Source organism: Chanodichthys erythropterus, chromosome 19 (assembly GCF_024489055.1).
Source record: "Chanodichthys erythropterus isolate Z2021 chromosome 19, ASM2448905v1, whole genome shotgun sequence".
In the NCBI taxonomy this organism is placed as follows: Eukaryota; Metazoa; Chordata; class Actinopteri; order Cypriniformes; family Xenocyprididae; genus Chanodichthys; species Chanodichthys erythropterus.
Window position 1 is genome coordinate 23,639,207 of NC_090239.1, and position 20,772 is coordinate 23,659,978.

The window sequence follows — 20,772 nt, forward strand, 5'->3', positions numbered from 1 at the left end:
TAAACACAATTTCATTCTTTATAAATCTCTCCAACAGTGTGTAATGTTAGCTTTAGCCATGGAGCACTATCAGACTCATTCAGAATCAAATGTAAACATCCAAATAAACACTGTACTTACATAATCGGGTATGCTGCATGACGAACACTTTGTAAAGATACATTTTGAGGGTTATATTAGCTGTGTGAACTTTGTTTATGCAATGTATTATAGAGTCGCGAGCTTGGGGGCGGGGAGCGCGAGCATTTAAAGGGGACGTGCGCTGAATTGGCGCATTTATAATGAAAATAGGCAATTAAAAAACTGAATTAAAAAAAATCTATGGGGTATTTTGAGCTGAAACTTCACAGACACATTCAGGGGACACCTTAGACTTATATTACATCTTGTGAAAAAGCATTCTAGGGCACCTTTAAATTACTGGTAGCCTACTATTTATATTTGCCTTCGTATTAGTGTTTCTTAACATAGTGAGGAAATGAAATTTATGTGTATCAAATAACCTTTTGTTGTAACTTAAGCAGAAAAAGCAGAAAAAGTTATGCAGAGGAAACGTACTGATGTCTTCTGTTTTATTTTATTCTATCAGCATGTTTATATATTCACATTAGTATGAGTATACAAAAGCACATCATTTTGGTGACTCAATGGTGAAAATTATTGCTAAACAATTTAGAAATATGTTAGACATAGCTTTAAAAAAGGTACATGAATTTCTACACCATACACAACTAAAATATACTTAAAACACCTTTTGACTACGGTGTTTGACTGTAAAAAAAAAAAAAAAAAGAATAATGAAGCCCCTAGTTCTATTTCCCTGAATTTTTCTTTTGATGCTTTGTGCCAATTATTTTCTGGGCAACATTAAGTGCATCATTTGCTTGAACTGCTATATGTGGTTCAACCCCTGACACACTCCATGCTTTTCCAGTAATTGCACTCAAAACTGCCTGGTTGGGAATGGAAGCATAAAGGATGCTATTCCCAATTTGGTATGTTCCAGTTGAGAGGGCACCTCCGATAGTTTGCTCTCCAATTACAGTGGCCCTTTTCAGGTCTTTCATTGTTCTAGCGAATGCCTCAGCGGCTGATCCAGTTATGTGACTCGTCAGGATATAAATGTCTTTCTGAGAGCCGTACCTCTGCCCTAGCACTTCCGGAAGGGTCATAACCCTCGTCGCAGTTGTTGTGGAGCGATCAAAAACAGTGTAAAGGTGTTTCAAGGGTTGTGCATCAAAAAAATAGCTGCAAATGAGTGGAATAGCTGTGGAATAGCCACCCGTGTTGTATCTCAGATCAATTATGAGCACGTCTGTGTTCATTAACTTGCTCCATACAGCTTTGATGAGCTGGGGACCAATTGCTCGCAGAACCTTTATATCTTCCATCATGTCGAATCTCAAATAGCCAATATTTCCAGACATTACCTCGACTTTGAATAGGGCATCAATGATGAACCCTACCTCTTCAGGCGAAGGGATTTTGGGAATGTCGTGAAGGGATTCTGGTTCAGTTTCACAGTAGAAAATGTGCAGTCTTTGGTCACCCGAGGTCTCTTGGAGATCCACAGTGAGTTGAGATGCAAGAGATTCATAGTCAACAACTGACCGGTAGAGTCCCTCGGTTAGTTTGGACTGTACCAGTCTACTCACTTTATCTGCAACCTCAGGTATGCTATAATGTTTTTCCAAGAGATCTCCAACTTCTTGCACCAAAGCCTGAATGTCCTTATGAAATGCAATGATTTCATGAGCTCGCTCAACTGCATCTTCAGCAAGCACGATGGCATCAGGAACTACACCACCTCCAAGCCAACATTCCCCATGTATATCGATGAAATTCATGACGGGGACATTAATGGCAAGGCTTGTTTCTTCAACTTGAAAAGTCTTGGAGTGAAGGAGAGTTCCAGAGGTGATTTCCCCTATGACAGTGCCTCGTTGCAGGGACTGCATCAGGTAGGCAAACTCCTCTCCAGCTTCTGCGGTGTAATAGCTTGTCAAAACATAAATACCCTTTCTGGAACCATAGGAAGGCCCACTGATGTTATGGAGGGTGTGAAAATCAGCAGTCACGTTCCGGACGCTGTCGTAGATCGAAAAGAGGTGAGTGTTTGAGGAGGTGTCGAACATGTAGGAAAGCAGAATCGGCAAGGCCTCGCTGGATCCCCCGGTGTTATAGCGCAGATCGATGATCAGGTTCTCAGTGTCTTTGACTGGTTGCCAGACCTTCTCCTTGATTCGTTCCTCTAGTCCCATCAAAGCGGTGGGTGTGGGGAATCTGTCAAAACGCAGATATCCATTGTTTCCTGAGAGAATTTCCAACTTGAATAATGGATCATTAAGATCATCAAAAGATGGTGTTGTATCGAGACCATTGTCAGACAATCCTAGCATCGTCTTGATATATAAACGAGGGTCTTCAAAGACCAACTGCAGCTCGTAATTAAGTTTTGCTGCCAAGTCCTCCTCGGAAACCACTGTGAAAAAGTCTGTTTTAGCGAGCTGATTCAGCAATGCTGGGATTTTATCTTTAAATGAATAAAATCGTTTAATAATATCCGACACTCTTTTAACTACTTTCGGTATTGCTTTTCTGATGCTAATGAGGGACTTGGCTTTGCCGATTGCTTCCTTTGGGTTGACCGTGACGGATGGTGACACTCCGCTCACTTCCCAGCTCTGTCCTGTTACAGGGTTCACAGATCTGGCAACAGGGACAGTGATATAAAACCCAGAGTCCCCGACGCTTAACTTTTCAACCTTAACCGACCCTCCGGCTGACCTTTCTCCAACAATAATGGCTCTTTTTAGATGTTTTAAGATGTAGGCGAGCGCTTCAGCTGCACCCATGGTGCGCTTGCTGATTAAAACGATCAACTCTTTTCTTTTCCCATATCGTTCCCCCAGAAGTGTCGGCATTGTCCATAGCTCCTTCGTAGTGTTGGTGGGTCGCTCATAGATTGTGTCGATGTGCAAAAGTGGTTCAGAGTCGGAAAAATAGGAAACAATGTATGGCAGGCCGGAGAGCTCTCCCGCTGTGCTGAAGCGGAGATCAAAGATCATCGCTGACGTATGCGCAACCTTCTTCCAGATGTTGTCGTGAAGGAGGCGTCCCAGTTTTGACACAGTCTCCTGACCTATAATGCGGTCAATCCTCAGGTAACCAACATTGTTATCCATCACCTCCAGTTTAACCGTATTCCTGATTAGCCGTATCAGCTGTTCAGTAGGCAGTGACTGAAGTGCAGGTGGCGTGATCGGAATATAATTAGGCTCGTAAGACACAGTCAGTCTGGGGTCATTGAGTGCGCCTTGAACTCCGGCAGTCAGCACAGCTGCCAGTGTTTTCCGATCGGAGATGTGTAGGATCTCTCCACTGCTTATAGCTTGTTGGATTGCCTCCTGCATACCAACTAGATTCTCTGGGAAGCAGTAGTTGTCAAGCATAATTTTAGCCATTTCCAAGACAAGCGCAGGCTGAAATGACACGTCGACGAGCGGAACCCGACAAGCGACTACGATCAGGGCGAAAACTCTTACAGTCCATGCCATCTTTTGCAGCTGGTTTGTTGAATTTTGTCAAAGCCAGAGGTTTTGTCCATTCATTTGGTGAAGAGGTCCTTTAGTAGATAGAACAGGTTTTTGATAACAACAACCACATAAGAGGCTTTTGCTCTGAATAAACCTTTAATCGCATTATCTGCAGTGCATCAGCAAGACATTGACAGATAAAAATCAATAATTGAAAAATGTTGGAGAGGGTATAAAATCTCTCTAAAGGGAGAGTTCACCAAAAAATATCATTTACTACATCTGTGGAAAGCACATTTGACAGTTTGAAAACGTTTATCATATTTGTTTATATTTTTTGAAACAGAAAGTTGTTGTTTCACAGTGAGGGTGAGTAAATGATGACAGAAGTTTCATTTTTGGTACATACAAGATTAGAATATTAAAAATAGTTGACTGAAAATACTGAGTAAATGAGTTTATTGTCCTCTCGTCATGAGTTAAATAAGGTCAAGCTTTCAAAGGTGACGTCTGGGTCAGGCTAATGACATAATTACTCCGGTAAACAGGTGACCGTTAAATGAAATGCATTGGTATATGCTGGAGACTTTTTAGGTTATTCTCAGCACCACAAACCATAACATATATTTCTTACTAGGCGATGTAGTACAGTAGCAGTAAAGGGCTTTGATTGTATAGTCAGCAGTGCATTACTCTTTTTCTGAAAGAGGATCATTTATTAACTCTTTGGCAAAAACTGTGCGTTATTCACATGCTGAATTGTTTTTTTTTAAATCTTCTTATAGATTTCCCCCCATCATTTGTGTAAATATCAGAGCATTAGTGTGAATTTAGAGGCCTTTGCCACTTTTACAGGATGAAATTATGTAACCCCACATTCACTCAACACTAATTGGTGCTGCACTGTTAATCTTGCTTTATCTTTTAATGCTCAGAGTCTTATGCAATTCTATCTGATGATTCCATGTGGCCAATCAGAGATTGGGAATCTCGTTTTAAGATGACTGGAGTTTTGTCCGAATGTTTCTGAGCTGGAGATAGAAACTGTCCCTGAATAGTACTGCTAAGCCATGATTGTTTTTGTTTTGAGTAAATTAAATAATTCCACTAAAACGTCTTCCTCACTATGTCTGAAATGTACCAGAACCATGCAAATACTATGAAGTTTGTGCCATAATAAATCCATTAATAGATATTGTTTATTGTTTTGAGGATCATGCAACTGATCTATTGAATGTTTCAGGCATTTTAAGCTATTACAAAACATTGTACAAGTGCATCTGAAACCTTTCAAAAGCTCCACCAACAGAGAGCCCAAACTGAAATTACGTTGATGCATGATTTCTTTCAATCAAATCATTTTTGGACTTTATTGATAAAATATAAATCAAATTACAATTAATAAAATAATCACTGTAAAATATATATATGCTGGACATAAACAATGGATTATATACAAATCTGTGTGTGTGTGTGGGGGGTGGGACACAATAAAATTTATAAAAGAAAAAAATAATAATTAGAGACCCAGTGACAAATTGGGTCCCCCTTTAGGACCCCACACGATCCCATTGGTTCAAACTGCTTTTCATAGGTACTCTCTTTAGCGCCTGCTTACAAATGCTGTTTCAACTACATTAAAATGTCTGTATTAGTTAATGTACAAGTATAGCATACAGACACCCGATTATCCTTAGTTTATACATGCATTTGCACATGTGTTATATTAAGTGTTAATGTCCAAATATAAATAAATCAAATGAATGATGTTCAATTATTCACTTAATAGGCTATTATAATTATTATTTATTAACTAACAGTTCAGTTGGTTTTATTATGCACTAATTTGTTTTCTTACACATTGTATTGTAAGCTATATGGGTATTTTAAATTCATATCATTCGCATATACTTAATTCATATTATACTTAGGATAATCATTAGCTGACAGTTTGGGGAGACCTGATTTCGAGGGAGGACCCGATTTGTCATGACACATGTAAGCACAAAGAGTACAGGAAGAAAGAATACAATTTTAAGTTATATCCATGAGTGTCAATAGGGGCTCAAGCCCTGAATGTTTTGGTCTGGAACACTAGTGGGAGGTATTGCGTAAATTTGGGTTGTTGTTCTCTACAAATTATGTGAGCATTTATATCTGGAATCTTGTGGCATTGGCCCGATAGCTGAATTCTCATTACACCCCACGCACTTTCTTTATTTATTTATTATTTTAAATGCTTTGAAACTTCATTGTAGATGTAGACCTCTATGCAAGTACACAAAGTACATGCAAATACATGTCACACTGTCAGCGCCATCTATGACTTAAGTGGAGCAGGTTTACAGCTTTCTGTCTTTCTTTCTGGCAGACATTTGGGGGTGTTACTCTGTCGCCCCCTTGAGGTTTCTTCTTAGTATGTTCAACAGTGCACTGGGAAAAGCACTGACATCTGTTTTTGCATACTTGTGTAGAGTGTGTTGCTGCATTAAATGTAAAACAAAATCTCTAAGGGGTATTATCGCCCCTGATGTTTTGGTCTGTGCTGTCAAATCACAGAAACGCCCCCGGGTACATCCTCAGCTAGTCAACATGAGTGAAATGAAAACAAAATACCATTTAATCAAGTTTTGGAAGCTGACTTTAAAGGATTAGTTCACTTCAGAATTAAAATTTCCTGATAATTTACTCTCCTCCATGTCATCCAAGATGTTCAGTCGAAAGGAAATGAAGGTTTTTGAGGAAAAACATTCCAGGATTTTTCTCCATATAGTGGACTTCACTGGGGTTCAACGGGTTGAAGGTTCAAATGTCAGTTTCAGTGCAGCTTCAAAGAGCTCTACATGATCCCAGACGAGGAAAAAGAGTCTTATCAAGAGAAAGCATCAGACATTTTCTAAAAAAAAAATAAAAATGATATACTTTTTAACCACAAATGCTCGTCTTGCACTGCTTTGTGATGCTCCACGCATGACGTAATCATATTGGAAAGGTCACGCATGACATAGGTGGAAGTACTGCGGTAGGTCGAAAAACTCCATCTCATTTTATCCTCCAATTTCAAAGTCGCTGTTTTACCTTTTATTTAGTTTTTTTGTAAAGGTTGTTTGACTTAGTCTTTACTCTGTACTTCTGCGTGACCTTTCCAACGTGATTACGTAATGCATGGTGCATCGTAGAGCAGTGCAAGATGAGCATTTGCGGTTTAAAACCATATAAATTGTTTTTTTTTTTTTTAGAAAATGGCTGATGGTGTCTCTAGATTCCTCGTCTGGGATCATGTAGAGCTCTCTGAAGCTGCACTGAAACTGACATTTCAACCCGTTGAACCCCAGTGAAGTCCACTATATGGAGAAAAATCCTGGAATGTTTTCCTCAAAAACCTTCATTTCTTTTCGACTGAAGAAAGAAAGACATGAACATCTTTGATGACATGGGGTTGAGTAAATTATCAGGAAATCCTAATTCTGAAGTGAACTAATCCTTAAACCTCAACAAGCTCTTTTATATTAAAATAAGTTTACTTTTGATTTTGCCACTCTTTTAAAAAAGGTTATTTATTGGCATTTAAGGTTCCATGAAGAACCTTTAACAGGTTCTTTATCATAGAAAAGTTTTTTTTTTTTATGATTATTTAAATGTTCTTCACTTTAAAGGGGACCTATTATGCAAAATTCACTTTTATAAGGTGTTTGAACACAGATGTGTCCACAGTGTGTGTAAACAACCAGCCTATAATGGTAAAAATCCACCCACTACTACCCACTAAATCATAAAAAGTCTCTCCAAACAAGCAGTTCCTGAAGCTCCGCCCATGACTGCTGACAGACTCTGCAATAAGATGTGAAAGAGAACTTAGTTTAATACTCACAGGACGCACCGTCTGACATCCAGCTTTCTGCGTGCATGTTTCAGATGTGTGCACTCAGAAAGCCATATATCAGAAGTTTAAACGGCTTTAAAACGCATTAAAAATAACTTTCATGATGACGAAGAACTGCAATGTCACGTGAGCATGACCACAATAGAGATGATAATCAAAGCCAAACAGATGATTTGTTAGTTTTTAGCAGAATATACAAGGCACGAGCTGTAAAGGCTCTGCCCTCTTCTGGAAAGCGGGGGCGGGGAGCAGCAGCTCATTTGCATTTAAAGGCACATGCACAAAAACAGCATGTTTTTCCGTCCACTCAAAAATGGGCGTTTAGAAACATGGTATAATAAATGATCTCTGCATGGGGAACTTGTATTACATCTCATAAAAAGTGGCATAATAGGTCCCCTTTAAGGAGAAAAATGGTTCTTTTAAGAGCTGTTCACTGAAAGGTTCTTTGGGGAACCCAAAATGGCTACGCTGTAAAACCTTTATTTTTAAGAGTGCATTGCACAAATGGGAATGATAAAACAAGAACAGATGCATGGGTAAGCAGCCAAACACTACCTACATCCACACTTTGCTACTTTCATCTCGTCATAGAGGTGTCGGACCGTGATGACACCCCTTTCTTGGTACATGACGGAAATTGGGTCCAGCTTGGTTGGGACGCAACATGCCATGTTTGCCTTTTTCGGATTGCTCAGGTTAACCAGAGTCTGGATGATTGCATGCTTGGAGGGGTTTACGTCATCCGTCAGGGGGAAATAACACACCCCTTTGCACTCGTAAGCATCATATTCAGGTGGAGCCACAATCCATTTATCCCATCCAATGTCTTTGAAGTTCACCTTCAGCGAAGTTCTCCGACAGTAATTGTTCTTTGCTTTCCTCTTTTTTCTGGGGTGCTTGTCCACAGGGATGTGATTTTCCAAAAATATCTGCTCCTTCTCATGAAGAAGCATCTCTTTTATCTCTTTCATCGACTCTCCCTTTCGGTTCCCGAGGTCGTCTGAAAAAACTATTAAGACCGCCGAGCTGTTGTCCTCTAAACCCAGACTTATGTCAAGGGATTCACAGTCTTGTTCGATTTCCACCTGTAGTTCACCTGCGCCGCGTCCAGAATCGTGCCAAATCCTGACAGCCCCGGTCACGTCAAAAGCCTCCCATGTGTTTCTGGACTCAGTTAAGTCTCGCCCATCCAGAAGGTGTAAAATGTTTGTATTCTGCTTGTATTCTATGCCATAAACATTAATGGATGCGAAGAGGTCGGTGCAGGTGGTTTCACTTCTTTCCCGGAGAGTGAACAGCCTTAGCTGGACTGATGTGATCTCTTCATGATTTGGGATGGAAACATTGAATAGGAGCCTGTGTTGTGTTTTGTTCCCATGTCTGGTGGAATAAATAACATCTGTAGAGAACATAAAATAGAGATTAACACTAATAGACAATAATTTTTGGTGTGTCCTGTCATCAGAGATATTGAAATGCATCTAAGTACTTACCCTGTATGACGAAGCTTCGGATGACATCCGACAGAGGGATGGAAGTCTTATCAGATGCATATTTATTATAGAGTTCGATCATGAATTGAGGAGGTTGAACCTTTCTGTGTTCCTGCGGCACGCCAGATAAATTCAGCTTCCTCAAAAAATCCTCCTTCATGAAGCCCAAATAGCTCTCCAACTTGGAATTGAAGTCATCTTCCTCCTCAAGGTTTTGCTCTTGTGCCTGAATGAACATTGCGTCTTCCAAACTGGCGATTTCACCCAAATATTTCCCCTCGCAAAGCCCAACGGAAGTAGCAAAATTGATGGACATCAGAAGGAGCAAATATCGTAAACCCTGCATCTTCGTTTGGTTTCTAAAAGAGGATAGGTGACTGACTGCGGCAAGTTTTACATCTGACTTTCGTTTGTGGAAGATCCTTTGAAATCGGGGTTCCTCATGTGAACCTCAGGTTCACTCCCATGTCCCACACACAGTCTCTGGAAACAAAAATAGTAGCATAGCTATTCTTATCTTTGACACCGAAGTCGTGGTTTGAGCTTTGTTATCTCGAGGAAGCTTGTAGTTAATGAGGGTTCTGTAAACACTTTGGGAACAGACTTTGAAAACTAATGAGTGAGATTTTGACAAACCCTTATTTACAGGGTCAGACTTCTGGCTGTTTTTACTAAAGCAACTCCATCACTTAGAATATGTTTGTGTGTACATGTAAGATGCTTCAACTAATCAGCTTCCGCTATGATAAATATTAACATTATAGATTCCAGTGATTCCTTTTATTTTCATTTAGAGTCCACTAAGCTGGAATCTGGCTGTGTAAGGGTTAATGGGTCTAAGTTGACATTTGCCCTCTTGTTGCAAACAATCTATGTTCCTAATACAACTCATTAGGTCTTTATTCACAAAAAATCCTCCAGGATTTCAGTTAAAAATCAAACATACCAGTTTATATAGCAGAACAACATCGAAGAATCTGAATTTTTGCATAAAAAGTCAATACAATACAGTTTGAAAAAAATAAATAATTATAAATGACAAGTAATTGCTATTAAATACAAAATTCTCCTTTCACAAATCTTTGACAAAACCTCTGAGATGTTATTTATTTTATTTTAAAATCCATAATCTAATGTCTTTTCTATAGCTATGGCTAATCAATCCATCTGTTCTAACTTAAGGGGTCTGATCTCATCGTAGGGGGAAATAATGTTATGCCAAATAGCCAAGCACTAGATGGCAGCATTACACTGAATTTTCATCATTTCTCCTCAAAAATTACCAAAAATGATCTGCAGTTTTCTTTTCATGCAATATTCCAGGTGTTTAAATCCTAGGTTACACTTCATCCAAAAAGCCTACAAATCAAATCAAAGCCCCCCTGTTTATAAGGATTTATGGTAACACTTTACAATAAGGTTTCATTTGTTAACTTTAGTTAACTAAGAATAAACAATACTTCTACAGCATCTCTTAATCAATGGTACACTCTAAAAATGCTGGGTTAAAAACAACCCAAGTTGGGTTGAAAATAGACAAACCCAGTGATTGGGTTGTTTTAACTCAGCGATTGCGTTGTTTTAACCCAGCGATTGGGTTGTTGTAACCCAGAGATTGAGTTGTTTTAACCCAACGATTGTGTTGTTTTAACCCAGAGATTGGGTTGTTGTAACCCAGAGATTGAGTTGTTTTAACCCAACGATTGTGTTGTTTTAACCCAGAGATTGCATGTTTTAACCCAACGATTGTGTTGTTTTAACCCAGAGATTGCATGTTTTAACCCAACGATTGTGTTGTTTTAACCCAGAGATTGCATGTTTTAACCCAGCGATTGGGTTGTTGTAACCAAGAGATTGCGTTGTTTTAACCCAGCGATTGTGTTGTTTTAACCCAGAGATTGCGTTGTTTTAACCCAATGATTGCGTTGTTTTAACCCAGAGATTGCGTTGTATTAACCCAGAAATTGTTATTTTAACCCAACGATTGCGTTGTTGTAACCCAGAGATTGAGTTGTTTTAACCCAACGATTGCGTTGATTAAACCCAGAAATTACGTTGTTTTAACCCAATGATTGCGTTGTTTTAACCCAGAGATTGCGTTGTATTAACCCAGAAATTGTTATTTTAACCCAACGATTGCGTTGTTGTAACCCAGAGATTGAGTTGTTTTAACCCAACGATTGCGTTGATTAAACCCAGAAATTACGTTGTTTTAACCCAATGATTGCGTTGTTTTAACCCAGAGATTGCGTTGTTTTAACCCAGAAATTGCGCTGTTTTAACCCAATGATTGCGTTGTTTTAACCCAGAGATTGCGTTGTTTTAACCCAACGATTGCGTTGTTGTAACCCAGAAATAACGTTGTTTTAACCCAATGATTGCGTTGTTTTAACCCAGAAATTGCGTAGTTTTAACCCAACGATTGCGTTGTTTTAACCCAGAGATTGCGTTGATTTAACTCAGAGATTGTGTTTTAACTCAACGATTGCGTTGATTTAACTCAGAGATTGTGTTTTAACCCAACGATTGCGTTAATTTAACCTAGAGATTGTTTTAACCCAACGATTGCGTTGATTTAACTCAGAGATTACATTGTTTTAACCCAACGATTGCGTTGATTTAACACAGAGATTATATTGTTTTAACCCAGAGATTGCGTTGTTTTAACCCAACGATTGCGTTGATTTAACACAAAGATTATATTGTTTTAACCCAGAAATTACGTTGTTGTAACTCAGAGATTGGGTTGTTGTAACCCAGAGATTGCGTTGTTTTAACCCACCGATTGCGTTGATTTAACCCAACGATTGCGTTGATTTAACCCAGAGATTACGTTGTTTTAACCCAGAGATTGGGTTGTTGTAACCCAGAGATTGCGTTGTTTTAACCCAGAGATTTCATTGTTTTAACCCAACGATTGCGTTGTTTTAACCCAGAGATTGGGATGTTTTAACCCAGAAATTGGGATGTTTTAACCCAATGATTAATGTTGTTTTAACCCAGAGATTGGGTTGTTGTAACCCAGAGATTGCGTTGTTTTAACTCAGAGATTGCGTTGTTTTAACCCAACGATTGCGTTGTTTTAACCCAGAGATTGGGATGTTTTAACCCAATGATTAATGTTGTTTTAACCCAGCGATTGGGTTGTTTTAACCCAGCGATTGCGGTGTTTTAACCCAGAGATTGCATTGTTTTAACCCAACGATTAATGTTATTTTAACCCAGAGATTGCATTGTTTTAACCGAACGATTAATGTTATTTTAACCCAGAGATTGGGATGTTTTAACCCAGCGATTGAGTTTTTTTAACCCAGCGATTGGGTTGTTTTAACCCAGAGATTGCATTGTTTTAACCCAATGATTAATGTTATTTTAACCCAGAGATTGGGGTGTTTTAACCCAACAATTAATGTTGTTTTAACCCAGAGATTGGGGTGTTTTAACCCAACAATTAATGTTGTTTTAACCCAGAGATTGGGGTGTTTTAACCCAGCGATTGGGTTGTTTTAACCCAGAGATTGCGGTGTTTTAACCCAACGATTAATGTTGTTTTAACCCAGCGATTGAGTTGTTTTAACCCAACGATTGCTTTGATTTAACTCAGAGATTGCGTTGTTTTAACCCAACGATTGCGTTGTTTTAACCCAGAGATTGGGATGTTTTAACCCAATGATTAATGTTGTTTTAACCCAGCGATTGGGTTGTTTTAACCCAGCGATTGTGGTGTTTTAACCCAGAGATTGCATTGTTTTAACCCAGAGATTGAGTGGTTTTAACTCAGAGATTGCGTTGTTTTAACCCAGAGATTGCATTGTATTAACCCAACGATTGCGTTGTTTTAACCCAGAGATTGCGTTGTTTTAACCCAGAGATTGGGATGTTTTAACCCAATGATTAATGTTGTTTTAACCCAGCGATTGGGTTGTTTTAACCCAGAGATTGCGGCGTTTTAACCCACAGATTGCATTGTTTTAACCCAACTATTAATGTTATTTTAACCCAGAGATTGGGGTGTTTTAACCCAACAATTACGTTGTTGTAACTCAGAGATTGGGTTGTTGTAACCCAGAGATTGCGTTGTTTTAACCCACCGATTGCGTTGATTTAACCCAACGATTGCGTTGATTTAACCCAGAGATTACGTTGTTTTAACCCAGAGATTGGGTTGTTGTAACCCAGAGATTGCGTTGTTTTAACCCAGAGATTGCATTGTTTTAACCCAACGATTGCGTTGTTTTAACCCAGAGATTGGGATGTTTTAACCCAGAAATTGGGATGTTTTAACCCAATGATTAATGTTGTTTTAACCCAGAGATTGGGTTGTTGTAACCCAGAGATTGCGTTGTTTTAACTCAGAGATTGCGTTGTTTTAACCCAACGATTGCGTTGTTTTAACCCAGAGATTGGGATGTTTTAACCCAATGATTAATGTTGTTTTAACCCAGCGATTGGGTTGTTTTAACCCAGCGATTGCGGTGTTTTAACCCAGAGATTGCATTGTTTTAACCCAACGATTAATGTTATTTTAACCCAGAGATTGCATTGTTTTAACCGAACGATTAATGTTATTTTAACCCAGAGATTGGGATGTTTTAACCCAGCGATTGAGTTTTTTTAACCCAGCGATTGGGTTGTTTTAACCCAGAGATTGCATTGTTTTAACCCAATGATTAATGTTATTTTAACCCAGAGATTGGGGTGTTTTAACCCAACAATTAATGTTGTTTTAACCCAGAGATTGGGGTGTTTTAACCCAACAATTAATGTTGTTTTAACCCAGAGATTGGGGTGTTTTAACCCAACAATTAATGTTATTTTAACCCAGAGATTGGGGTGTTTTAACCCAGCGATTGGGTTGTTTTAACCCAGAGATTGCGGTGTTTTAACCCAACGATTAATGTTGTTTTAACCCAGCGATTGGGTTGTTTTAACCCAGCGATTGTGGTGTTTTAACCCAGAGATTGCATTGTTTTAACCCACCGATAAATGTTATTTTAACCCAGAGATTGCATTGTTTTAACCCAGAGATTGAGTGGTTTTAACTCAGAGATTGCGTTGTTTTAACCCAGAGATTGCATTGTTTTAACCCAACGATTGCGTTGTTTTAACCCAGAGATTGCGTTGTTTTAACCCAGAGATTGGGATGTTTTAACCCAATGATTAATGTTGTTTTAACCCAGCGATTGGGTTGTTTTAACCCAGAGATTGCGGCGTTTTAACCCACAGATTGCATTGTTTTAACCCAACTATTAATGTTATTTTAACCCAGAGATTGGGGTGTTTTAACCCAACAATTACGTTGTTTTAACCCAGAGATTGCATTGTTTTAACCCAACGATTAATGTTATTTTAACCCAGAGATTGGGATGTTTTAACCCAGCGATTGAGTTTTTTTAACCCAGCGATTGGGTTGTTTTAACCCAGAGATTGGGGTGTTTTAACCCAGAGATTGGGGTGTTTTAACCCAACAATTAATGTTATTTTAACCCAGAGATTGGGGTGTTTTAACCCAACAATTAATGTTGTTTTAACCCAGAGATTGGGTTGTTTTAACCCGGAGATTGCGGGGTTTTAACCCAACGATTAATGTTGTTTTAACCCAGAGATTGGGGTGTTTTAACCCAACAATTAATGTTGTTTTAACCCAGAGATTGGGGTGTTTTAACCCAACAATTAATGTTGTTTTAACCCAGAGATTGGGTTGTTTTAACCCGGAGATTGCGGGGTTTTAACCCAACGATTAATGTTGTTTTAACCCAGCGATTGAGTTGTTTTAACCTAGGGATTAGGTTGTTTTAACCCAGCAGTTGGGTTAAATGTTTGCCCATCCTGTTGGGTAGTTTTATTTAACTCAACTATTGTTTAGAATTAGAAATTACTGTATTTCTTGCTTAAAATGAACCCAAAATGTATTAATATGTTTAATAATTTAACATTTATTAAGAAGTTTAATGAATAATGATTAAACAAACATTTATTAAATTTCCTCTAGTAATTATGTGTCTGGGTAATTATTTTGGGTTCATTTTAAACCAGCCATATAATCATTTTTAAACAATAGTTGAGTTAAATAAAACTGCCCAGCACATTTGGCAAACATTTAACCCAACCCCTGGGTTTGTCCATTTTTGACTCAACTTTGGTTGTTTTTAACTCAGCATTTTTTAGAATGTAATTATTAAATGTATTAACACATTTTTCTAAAAAACAAAAAACAAAAAACAAAAAAAAAAAACATTATTTCATGCACTGAGAACTACATGAAGAATTGTATTTTTATGAACTAACATTGACAAATGCTGTAAAAATATATTGCTCATAGTTAGTTCATGTGAACCAATGCATTAAAACTAATAGCCTATTAAAAAATGAGACCGTGTATAAAGTGTTACCGGATTTATTTACAGAAATCCATTTAAATCGCTATGTTCTTTTAAATTTGCCATGTACTTGTTTCAAAACAAAAACAGTTTGGCTTACTATATGTTACAATAAGGATTATATACAATTCATTCAAAAAGAAAGAGTGGAAAGAGGATACAATGTTTGTGTGCAAAGATCCAATATTATTTGAGGTGTCGAGGTCTTATTTGCGGAGATAAAATGTTCATTTTTTGTCATCTGACGTGCTTCGGCAGTCCCTTGAGCTGAGTTCATTGTGTTTTGCACATTAGCAGCCTTGCTATCCTTATCGACAGGCACAGGTCTCCACAGACATGCTGGGATAGACCTTCACTACCATGTTCCTGCTGGAGTCCAGGAAGAGCACAGCCAGAGAGCTCATCTTGTCAGGCACGCAGCACGGCTCTGGAACTCCAGGCACGATCCCCACGGCTCTCACTATACTCTGGATGGTCGCATGATTGGATGGATGAACAACCTGCATTAAGAGAAGTAAAAGTTAGAGAAAAGCTTCTGTAATTTTCCAAAGAAAGGTAACAATTCCCAAATGCATTTCATAGTCCTATCCACCTTATTTTTAAAGTCACAATGAAATCAAAATCTATGCACATCATTATCATGGGTTCAAGTGCGTAGCACTGAAACCCTTTTGTAATTGTTAAAATTTCCAAGGATCAGCATTCTCGCCTAAAAGTGATCAGACAGACCAAACCGTAAGTCGTAGAGACTTGAAACTTTGAGGGCTGGTAGGAGTCACACCGTCTACAATGTGACCAAGGCTCGCCACGATCAGCCTGGCGGGGGCGCTACAGCAGTAAAAAATGCGAAATCACTCATAACTTCTAAACCGTTAGGCTTAGTTGCCGATCGGAACTAAAACCAGTGCAGCAAGATTCTCGTCAATAATTATCGTCAATAATTATCAAAATTTCATTTCTAATGGCTACCAAAACGTTCAAAGTGGACGGAGCCCTTTTACTAAAATGGCTGTAACTCGTGAACGGAATGAGATATTTTCACCAAACTTGGCACACATATGTAAGAGCTCATTCTGTGGTTGCGTGTAAAAGGACGCAGCGATTAGCCACTTGGTGGCGCTACAACATGGAAAAAACATAAAAATGGCTATAACTATGCAACACAAAGTCTGATTGACTTGAAAATTGGCATGTGGTGTCTTTGTCCAAGGTGCCAAGACTGCCTTTGAGGACATTCACATATCTTGAAAAACAGCCAGCGGCCACCAATGAAGTTTGAGCAGCTATCAAACAAGGTTAACAGAGGCCGATCGGAATGAAACTCGCCGTGTTTGACTCACGGCCCTAGAGGCCGGTGAGAAATTCGAAAGAAATCGGCCACTTTCACGTTTTTCACGTGCGTAAAGGATTGTATATCATGTGATTTTTTTTTCTCACTCCTCATTCCGGGCAACTTTCCCTCAAGAACCACTACTGTCAATCAAATAGTTCGTTAAATATTTGGTTTAAAAAAAACTACTTTTGTGAACTAGTCCTAGATTTTGCTCAACCTCAATAAAACCACTGCAGTACAATTCTCTGGACTCTTTCGGTCAATAATTAACAAAATGTGCTCAAAAGCCTATAAATCCTAAACGAAAACACAAAATGCGACATGTGACATATGATTCTAAACAAGCATACAGGCATTTATGGAGATCGGACCATAGGTGGTGCTATAACTGTTAAAAAGCTTTAAAAGACCATGTATTTCCTTAGTAAATTGCCTGTATTGGCTATAAATGTTCTTTTCCATCTTTTATTTAAGTGGTTACAGGCTTGCTAAATAAACATAATACCTTTTTACGCATGTCTTTAAAGACCTTAAAGCGCTTGAACAAGCTATATTTTCTTTAAAAATTCATGTGCCTCGTAACCTTTAATCAAAATGGGTTTAATCAAGATGAGGGCGGGGCAACCTGTCACTCACATGAGATACACCAATAGCAAACCACACCATCCAATCAATTCCCATTTGACAAAACCAAGTCCTGCCCTACATTTGTTCTTGTTCGAGAAGCCATTTCACTTGGATATACATCACAACAGTGAAGAAAAGACTATTGTAGTGATGTCCAAATGAAGCAACGAATCAGTATTGAACCACTTCATCAATTGTTTTGAAAATGGGTTCATTCATTCAAAGCTTCGTTTCAGTGACATCTAGTGGCGAAATTGTAGATAGCAATATAATGTCTGTATAAGTATAACTAGGGTTTGTGTGAATGATGTAAATAAACCAGCCACGAAATAAATAAGCCAGGTGCAGTAGGATAACCAAGGTATAATAAAGCAATTTAACTTATAAAAATAAAAATGTTCCCACATTGGAGAACAGGTTCTCTTCCTAGCTGGCTCCATGAAGATGATGAAACAATGCAGTGAAAATAACAACTATGCAAACTCCTAATACAACAAATCCACATCTTGTGCATCATTTTGGGTGTCTATATAGTCCTATTACGCACCTAAAAAGCTGCTGAAGCGTGCGCGCAGCAAAGTCTCGCGTCATGAAGCCTCTCGCGATGCGAAGCAGTATCGACTGGTCTGAACCACTCACGTGATTCACTTAGAGAACTGAAGCAGTTACTGCTTCGGACGTCATCGGTCACGTGTGTTTTTCCGCACCAAAGCAAGCTCCGAAGCAGTAGTTCAAGAAAAATGCTGCTCCGAGTTCGAAGCTTGTGTCGGAGCATCGGTGTCAGACGGTCATCACTAGACTATTGCAACTTCGCAATTTTATGCCGACTTTTACGTATTAACATTTTTTTTTATTCCATGTTGAACTTTGTCCCAATATTTGACCCAAATTTGGGTTGAAACAACCCAGCATTTTTTAGAGTGTAAACAAAACTAAAGTGTGCAAAATAATCTTTAATTCCCTTACCTTTGGAATGGGGAATCCACAGGTTCCCGCACAATAGTAGGCATCAAATGCTTTCGGAGCTAATATCCATTCGCTCCAACCGATGTCGGCGAAGTCCACCCTCAGGTAACGGCGCGCACACGCTCGCGGTTCGCTCCACTGCTTGCGTCTCGCTTTTTTCATGGTCTTCTCGTCAAAGGTGAGTTCCTGCGACCCTCTCAATCCCTTGTGATTTTCCTCGCCTTTTGACAACGGCTTGGGCTTTTTTGCAAAAAAGGCACTGTCCCATAACTCCCTGCTCTTCAGATCGTTGTATTGGACGTCAGGAAGGAAGTTATTCTGCAAGTGATCCACTTCCCTTCTGATTCTGGAGCTTAAGGAAGCTGTGTGCACTTTGGTCCTGGTCTCCTCAACCACAGGAGATGGACTGTATCTCTGTAAACTCATAGCAATGCTGTTTGGTTCTGTTATGGCGACGTCATCAGCGTGTACAAGAATGAACGGCAGGCTGTGAGGAGACAAACGATCGTGACGTCTGTGGTCAAACTCGGCGGTAATCAAGAGTTCGCCGTTCACATGGGCTTGTTTGATGGCTGATGATACGTCCGCAATCTGCCAAAGCCCCTTTCTGTTAGGGGACAATGTGACATTGCACAGCTGAGAGGGGACGGCAGCATTTGGTGATGTTCCCTTAATAATAAGTTGTGCCGTGGTAAGCGACTGAATGTACTGGAGGCGGCACGTGGCTCCGCGGGAACGCCGGCAGGCCCAAGGCCGGTGACGAGCTTGCTGGTCAAGAAAGTGTAGCGTTGACGTCAGTATCATCTCCGAGTCGGGAATAGAGGTCAGGTTGAAGTGGAAAACAAGTTTGTGATGGGAGAGCTCTGAAATGAGGCATTTAAGTCATTACAAGTAAGTAACTGCAGCTTGTCAATATAGCGTGGGTTTCACGCTCACGCATGCATGTGATTGACCAGTAAAGTTTCCAGACAACATCCTCATAAACAACGCATTTTTCACATTCTAGATTTAATATCCGACCACATTCTATGGTTTACGAGGTAGTTTAATAAAAAGATAAACACGGCTCCTGAATCCGTCTCTGGCCATATGGTAGTGTTTAGTGAGCCGCTCTCAAGGTTTCCTTTATTTCTTTTTCTCTGTTTCCACTAATACCCTCTCAGTGTTTTAATAGTGCACCTCCAGTGGAAAATTAGCAGCTCTGAAAACTCAAATAATGCTTTCTGTGCATGTTCACCTATGCTATAGCCTACAATCTAAAAAAACAACCCAAGCTGGGTTGAAAATGGACAGATCCAGCGATTGGGTACATGATTAGTTTTATGAACTCAACTATTGTTTAACAAATACTATATGTCTGGCTTAAAATGAACCCGAAATTAAAAATCAGACACATAATTACTAGAGGCAACAATAATAATCATTAATAGGCAATTTAATAAACTTGTTACAAATAAAACATTTTAATAAATGTTAATTTAATTCCAACTTATTTTGGGTTCATTTTAAGTGAGCAATATAGTAATTTTAAAACAATAGTTGAGTTAAATAAAACTCCCCAACAGGTTGGACAAACATTTAACTCAACTGCTGGGTTTGTCCATAATTAACCCAGCTTGGGTTATTTTTAACTCAGCATTTTGTGGGTGTAATTAATTAATTTATTTTAATGTAACGTAGGTCTTTTTTTCCCCTTTATTTCCTCAAGGGTTTTTACAACAATATAATTAACACAAAATGAAAGCATATTGTATTTTATGAATTATTCGTATGTAATGCATTGCATTTTATACTGTATAATGTAGTTTAATAAATATACATAAATATTCATGGAAGTTAAAATATAGATAACGTTCTGGAAGCGCAAAAACAGCTGTATCAACATGCATTGCTGTGTTTTATACTATAGTTTTTAGTTAGTTTCACTCACCTGGGACTCCTCTGAAGCTGCGGATTGTGTTGACATTCTGTTGTTGATGATGATGATGTTTCTTGCTGTATTTATCATAAACTCTGTACATATTAACAGTCATCATGTCTCGAGCTGGACTGTGGAATGACGGTTGTGTTGCAGGAACATCTTCGTTCAGCTCTGACGAGTAAACTTTGACGACGTTAAGACAGAGAAAAATGTGTGCCACAGCACAGACTGATGCCATGTTCACAATCGATCCTGCGCAATCCCTTTAATATTGAACAAACTAGATGCAAGTGGAAGACTGCTGGGAAACTCCGCGTGAGAAGGACTGATAGAGTGGAGGATGATGTCTCGCGCTCATACACTTGTTTCTTTCTGCAGCTGAAGCGATGATGACAGATGATGATGATGACGTGCCCGGCGCGCAGCCAACGAGAAGCATCATTCTGAAACCGTGAACACGCATCTCTACAGCTCGCGCTGCACGCGTGGAGGTGTTTCTCACCGCGTTCGTCTCTCACATTGCACTGTTTGCACTTTGTAGGATTTATAAACACTGTAATGCGTGCTTGAGATAAGTTCAAGACAAATACAAATTGTAGCTATGTTTTTAAAATTTAAAACGCGTAGTCA

The 20,772-nt window shown here is 39.0% G+C and overlaps 3 protein-coding genes across 3 annotated transcripts; all 3 read right to left on the minus strand.

Annotated features, from left to right (window-relative positions):
• Positions 1 to 812: 812 nt before the first annotated feature.
• LOC137007531 (retinol-binding protein 3-like) lies at positions 813 to 3,557 on the minus strand. The gene has a single exon (XM_067369071.1). The coding sequence runs from the start codon at positions 3,555 to 3,557 to the stop codon at positions 813 to 815; it is 2,745 nt and encodes a 914-aa protein (XP_067225172.1).
• Positions 3,558 to 7,973: 4,416 nt separating this feature from the next.
• gdf2 (growth differentiation factor 2) lies at positions 7,974 to 9,261 on the minus strand. The gene is made up of 2 exons (XM_067369204.1): positions 8,916 to 9,261; positions 7,974 to 8,821 (listed from the first exon to the last, which is right to left on the minus strand). Exons 1-2 carry the CDS (start codon positions 9,259 to 9,261, stop codon positions 7,974 to 7,976), a joined length of 1,194 nt encoding a protein of 397 aa, XP_067225305.1.
• Positions 9,262 to 15,512: 6,251 nt separating this feature from the next.
• Positions 15,513 to 20,380, minus strand: gdf10b (growth differentiation factor 10b). Its single transcript, XM_067369919.1, has 3 exons — positions 20,152 to 20,380; positions 18,222 to 19,084; positions 15,513 to 15,795 (listed from the first exon to the last, which is right to left on the minus strand). The coding sequence occupies exons 1-3, from the start codon at positions 20,378 to 20,380 to the stop codon at positions 15,604 to 15,606; spliced, it is 1,284 nt and encodes a 427-aa protein (XP_067226020.1). The 3' UTR covers positions 15,513 to 15,603.
• Between the last annotated feature and the right edge of the window lie 392 nt (positions 20,381 to 20,772).